The 6,461-nt window shown below is 38.6% G+C and overlaps 1 protein-coding gene across 1 annotated transcript; it reads right to left on the bottom strand.

The window, feature by feature from the left end:
• Positions 1-441: 441 nt before the first annotated feature.
• Positions 442-5,390, bottom strand: LOC109245057. The gene is made up of 5 exons (XM_019412241.1): positions 4,672-5,390; positions 3,624-4,511; positions 2,624-3,076; positions 2,040-2,226; positions 442-1,726 (listed from the first exon to the last, which is right to left on the bottom strand). Exons 1-5 carry the CDS (start codon positions 5,224-5,226, stop codon positions 729-731), a joined length of 3,081 nt encoding a protein of 1,026 aa, XP_019267786.1. The 5' UTR covers positions 5,227-5,390; the 3' UTR covers positions 442-728.
• Between the last annotated feature and the right edge of the window lie 1,071 nt (positions 5,391-6,461).

The raw sequence follows: 6,461 nt of genomic DNA, 5'->3' as shown, positions 1-6,461 counted from the left end.
TAGCCAAGAAGCTTCAACCAACACACAGATTGATGGTACCACATTAGGATTTTAACTAACATATATAGTTTACTCTAAACCTCCTTTCTTTTTTAGCTAGATAGTGTACTATATGGCTATGGCCTGGATCCTCTAAAATTTCCGCAGCACCATGTCAGATCCTCCAAAAATGCATCCGAAAATATCACCCACCTATGTGGATCCTCCAAATATTATGCATTCTTGGAGGATCTGACACGGGTGCTGTAATATTTTTGGAGAATTCGAGCAATATAGCTATATGGTCCAATTTTTCTTTCATCATTCCCTCTTTTCTCTTTGTTATGATTTTCACACGATTATAATGATAATCAGTTAAATAGTTGTTTCAAGATATGAAATGTTTGTGTTTTCTTGATCAACATTTTCAATTCCATAGCTGATAAGAAATGGTTCATAATATGAGTAGAATATGATGGTCTATTCAATCTACCTTCAATAGGAATTTCTTCTCCAACTCATACGCTAATATAATAATACTCCTTCACTATATACAATAATATGTGATCAAAATAATAATCTCTCAAGTAATACAAAAGATATCAAAAGAATTATACATATAACACATTCCACCACAACTGATAATGTCTAGTCCAACGCACGTGTCCAAAACTAGTTTTTCAGTACATGATAATGTCTAGTCCAACGCACGTGTCCATAACTAGTTTTTCAGTGTATGTAATTTCTTTTTAAATACATTTTGGCCCCTTTTCTCTATATGGCCTCCTCTTTGCTAATTGGAATGTTTTTTTCAAGAATTGATTAGCAACTTTATCATTTCTATGACAAATTACCCTCAAGATTGTATTAGGATCTGATCTGTTCCATCTTCCTGTTGTTGGAGGCATAGGTAGTTTCTGTCCTGATCCCACAACTCCCATTCCACTAGCTTCACAAGCTACAATGCTGAAATCTTCAACCAATTGTTCAGTTGATTGTCCCATTAAAGCTATTACTCCTTCTACTGTCTCAGCTTCTGTGTCCACAACATCTTCTACTATCAATCCTTCACCACAAGTACAAAACACCCTCTTTAAGCTCTCAAAATCTTCCTCTATTATCTGATGATCGCCCCTCGAAAAGATTCGTTTGCTTCCTCCTGCTAGTAAAACCATAAGATATGCCTCAAATGATGCCTTCATCACTTCTTTTAAGGCCAATGGTTGAGCCCTGTCAGTGAGAATCACGCATAAAAGAGTGAGGTTTTGCTTAAGTGCCCTTAAAGCTGGACGAATACGTGTATTCTCAACGTCCCTGATGTAGAGGCTACCGTAGAATACAGAGTGAGAATCGAAGAAAATGAGACGATAAGCTGCAACTTCTGATACATGTTGTACAGCTACTTGGATGGCTGAACGCGTGTGATCAAAGTAGGAATAGCTTCCGATTTGTCGATTCTTGCTGTGACGACTTCTTGGAGAAGGGACAATTTTTGAGGTGAGTGATAGCGTTTTGTCAAGGGAATGGAGTTGCAGAAGAAAGTAATGTAATGTGTTAAGCCTGATATATAGGCGTTGAGTCCCGCGACTAGTTGAAAGGCGGGGATGATTGCCTTCATCATTTAAATGCTGGTTTTGATCTTCTGCTCCTACACTGCAAATAGCCATCTTCCACAGTTTGGAAAACCTTGAATCTTGACTACATCTTGTTAGAGGAGGAAGTGTAGGAATGTAACTTTGTTTTGACCCTACAAAAGGATACCAAAAGTCAAAAAGAACAAAAACTATTTGAGCATCAAAAATAACTTTTTGTCAAACAGAATACTTCTTTTGGTCCCGGTGTACTAAGCTCCCGCTATGCCCGAGGTCTAGGGAAGGGCCGGACAACAAGGGTCTATTGTACGCAGCCTTACCTTGCATTTCTACAAGAGGCCGTTTTCTCGGCTCGAACTTGTGACCTACTAAGTCACATGGCAGTAACTTTACCAGTTACACCAAGGCTGCCCTTCAAAAATATTCTTTTGGTATGAAATGAAATCTGTTTCATGAGTTGGCTCTTACCACATGATGTGACAAAGGTAACATATTCTTTGAATAGATGTTCAAATCCATCAGCAAGATCACCTACTAAATCCTCTGAAATGACCATTGGGATTTCAAAGAAATTGTCAACAGCTTCTTTGGCATGTCTCATTAAATCAACTGCTGATTGTGCATATGGCTCACTTTTGGATTTTGGATTCCATGTCTACATATCAAAGTTTTCAACTTTTAGTAAGACTAACAACAACAACAACAACGACGACGACGACAAACTCAGTGGGATCCCATAAGTGGAGTCTGGTGAGGGTAGTGTGTATACAGAATTCACGCCTACCCTGAGAGGGTAGAGTAAGAAGTATAAAAAAAAAAAGAGCAGCCCGGTGCACTAAGTTTCCGCTATGCGCGAGATCCGCTGAAGAGCCGGACCACAAGGGTCTATTGTACGCAGCCTTACCCTGCATTTCTGCAAAAGGCTATTTCCACGGCTCGAACCCGTGACCTCCTGGTCACATAGCAGCAACTTTACCAGTTACGCCAAGGCTCCCTTTCTAGAGTAAGAAGTATGAAATTTCAAAATGAAAGTCTTTTAATTATAGACTTACTTCAGTTTCTTTTGCTCTCATAATAATCTCTTTCCCTTTCTTCAACCTTTCTTGAATCCATTTTCTTAATAGATTCATTATAATTGAATCAACTTCATAAGGATCCATTTCCCTAACTATAGCTTTGCCTCCATCTTCACATTCATCAGAATCCTCAACAACCATTTGGATCAAAAACTTTTCAAGTTTTCCAGCCCTTTGCAATACCAACACTGTCTCTTTAGTTAGCAAAGTTGCGCCGGTGAGATATTGCTTTAACAAAGTTCCATAGCAAGAATGTAATGCCACAGCTGCTATTCCTGCTGCAATAGGATGCCATTTCTTAAGGACAGGACTAAATATTTCCTTCTCCTTAGCTGCTAATTCTTCAGTTTCATTGGCTAACTTAATCAGTGTTTGACTCACTTCTTGCAATTCAAAACTTGCACCATCTATGCTCATTTCTTCCAACATCTATTTGAACATGAAAAAAGGGGAAATAATGTTAAATTAAAGAAACATATGAAAATAAGGGCTAAAATACTAAAGTTTAACTTCTATACACTGATTACAACACGCAAAAGTCAACTTCAAGCAGAGACGGACCTAGGATTTGAGCACAGCCGGGCACCTAGTAAAAAGAGGAAAACAGAATAAAGAAAAGGAGCAGCAATGCTGATGTTGGGTTTCGTCGTTTCGATCTTGGGTCAAAAGGCAAGGGAAAGGTGCTTATGCTCCATGCTAAACCAAGGCAGCCATCCAACTTTTGTGTTTGAGGGGGCACAATAAAATCATATAAGGGGTCTTGTGCATATACAGATTTTTGCCGAGGTTAACAGGTTCTGGTGACCCCTACCAACTTAGGTCCGCCTCTGACTTCAAGTAACTGTCTATAACAAGTGGAACTTGTAACATGAAAAATAAGACAGACAACTTGCTATATACAACAGGTTAAAATATACTGATAGTGTAAAAATTCTTTAAATCGTTAGTGTGTATAAGTTAAATCCAATATACTGACCTTAGCGAATGCATTCCTCATAGATGAACGGATAAAGTTACCAACTTTATTTCCAGCTGAATCATCAGTAAGTTCTTCCCCTTTCTCAAAACCAGCTGATGTATATCCAGGAACATCTTCCTCTAATATTTTCGTGGCCGAAAACAAGAGAGGAAGATTATTTTCCATTAATCCAACACTGCCTCTGTTAAAATTCTCATGGTAATTAATCAATCTTTTCTCTGACCATTGTCTCATTGATGTCAAAACACTAGCCAACATCTTCACATAAATAGGCTCCCTATCAACTTTCTTAGCATCATTAGCAACTTCAGTACTTAACATTATCATTGATGCACCAAGAAGATCAGGTTCAACTTGCCCCGTTACGATATATTGTTCGAATAACACCCAAGTAAAACACAAGTTATGAATTGATCTATTAATACCTAAAATTGTCCATGTTTTTTTCATCAATTCAAGAAGCTCGTCAACTTCATCGAGGACCATAGTATCCTCTTTTAGATCGAAAACGGAGGTTAAAAGAGCTGTATATATGTGGATATTTAAAGGAAATCCATCAGCCCAATGACAAATATCAGTAGGGGAATTATCAATTGTTCTCCAGGCTAAAGATACTACTGAATTACATAGTGCTCTCATTGTCTCTGAATTTTTGCCAGTGTCAATTGCCTTTGTATCAGCAGCTTTAATAATTTCTCTGAAACGTTTTGCAAATGTGTTTGATCTTTCTATTGGGATAGAAGGGTGAAGAAGAAGGCCTGCTTCCAAAATTCTGAGTTGACGTTTTTGCCATTGATGGTACTCGTGAGAATCGTTGAATTCGGATGGTTTAAGGTGGCGTAATAACTCTAATGGCAAGATAATTGTCTCTGCTCGTCTCCCCATCTGTCCAAATTTCACAACATAGATCAATTATTCAGTGTTTAATTAATTGTAGGTAAACAAAATAGACATGGAGAAGAAGCTTATGCATTTTCTTTTTTGCTTATTTATGCATGCAAAACATATAAAACATGCACAATATCAGACACAATTATATACGTACTTGGCCTACAAGAGTTCTCATAAGAGTTTTACGTAGCCTACTATCACTTTGCTCTGATACCCTCATCTGCCGCCTCATAATCTCAGCGGATGTCATCGGCCTCCGCGCCCTCGCCTGTGGCACCGTGAATGCCACCTTTGGGCTCGCACCGCCACCAGGCGATGACGGTGTGCCGCCATAAGAACTAGCTCTCCGTGATCGTGACCGCTTCAACATTTTCAACCCTAACGCCGTTTTCACCTTGCTGGTCACGGCCATCCCAACCCCGGATGGCTTCACCGGTGATCCGGGGCTGGTAGATCCAGCCCCGGACCCGCTTCCGTCTCCTCCTTCCGACGGATTATGATACGAGACCGCCGTCCTACCTCCAAACCCTGGCGATGACCGACATGCGGTGAAGAATATCTCGTAAGCCGCGTCCCGAAAATCATCACGGTGAAGACCGTCAAGATTTTCGAATGGCCAAACAAGGTCAACTTCAACGGACACGACATCCTCGCCAATAGTATTTGCATGGCGAGGATGTTGTGTCATGGTGGTCGTAGTAGGTGCCATTGTGAGCTACCTGCTACGACAATCTCCGACAACGGATATGTGGCGTGATCAGATATCCGGCGGGAGAGGGGGAGAGAGAAGCCGGTGAGCATTAGACTTCTGTTTTTTTTGAGGCAATGAATGAAAGAAGATAGACCGAGAGAAGAAAAGAAAGAGAGAGAGAAAGCAAGGAGATATTGGTGGAGAAAAAGAAAGAAAGAATAGATGGTTAAGGGAAGCTAGCTCTATTGTTTTTGCGAAGAAAACGAATAACCAAAGGTGGTGAAAGAAGAGAGAAGCAGCTACGCTCCTAATAATTTCGAAAAAAGAAAATAATTAAAATCACGCTTATCTTATTTATTTAATTTTTTTGACCATTTATTTCTTTTCTAGAAGAAACTTATACATATTTATTCCACTTGGTAATAAAATCTTTAATTACTAAAAAATATACAAATTCATGTTTGGCACGTTCTGTAATCGTTGTTCCTACCCTTAGTTGAGAGTCATGACATTACAAGCAACTCCATATTTTATATTGTTTCTGTTAGTGAAGAGTGGTTATATTTTATACTATGTTTGGCCCATTCAGCCAACCCTGAAGGTTTAACTGGGCTTTTGCATCTATACTCGGTTTTGGGGTCACAATTGAATCTATACCTATTTTGTAAAAAAGTTTGCTAGTGTACCCACTTTACGATCAACTTTAGACTAATCGGGTCTGAAGTTAAAAAAATGTTTGAAGTGAAAAAATTGCACTAAAAATGCACATAAGGCCAAATAGGTCTGAAGTGCAACCAATGGTTTCATGCTTAAGGCCAATAAGTCTGAAGTGAAAAATTGCACTTCGGATGCACTTAAGACCAATAAGTCTGAAGTGAAAATTGCCCAGAAACAAAAATTTGTTCTTTGAATTATAACAATCCAATATACGATTTAATACCTAAATCTACTCTAAATGAGCTCAAATTTGAAACATAAACTCCAAATATCATCAGCAACAAACCTCAATCATCAATTGTCAAAACAACAATAAATCTAATGAACCCATTTTGCAATTAAGAAAAATAAGAAGAAGAAACTCTAAGCAATAGTAAAAAATAAAGCGTCATAATAACTCACCATTGTAAAACATCATAAACTACATTAAAATATATTCACAACCACCATATAAAATCATTGTCACCCGAAGAAGAAGAAGAAGAAGAAGAAAACGAAGGAGGAGAAGGAGCAGGAGAAAGAGGTCTGAAGTTGTT

This window comes from Nicotiana attenuata, unplaced genomic scaffold, assembly GCF_001879085.1.
Source record: "Nicotiana attenuata strain UT unplaced genomic scaffold, NIATTr2, whole genome shotgun sequence".
Classification (NCBI taxonomy): Eukaryota; Viridiplantae; Streptophyta; class Magnoliopsida; order Solanales; family Solanaceae; genus Nicotiana; species Nicotiana attenuata.
Note: the sequence above shows the minus strand (reverse complement) of the source record. Positions and strands in the feature narration are given on the sequence as shown.

Coding starts and splice junctions, on each gene's coding strand:
- LOC109245057 (XM_019412241.1), bottom strand. CDS start 5,226: ATGGCACCTACTACGACCACCATGACACAACATCCTCGCCATGCAAAT. Junction 3,077..3,623: donor TGAGGAATGCATTCGCTAAG/GTCAGTATATTG, acceptor ATGTTCAAATAG/ATGTTGGAAGAAATGAGCAT. Junction 1,727..2,039: donor TACCTTTGTCACATCATGTG/GTAAGAGCCAAC, acceptor ATCCTTTTGTAG/GGTCAAAACAAAGTTACATT.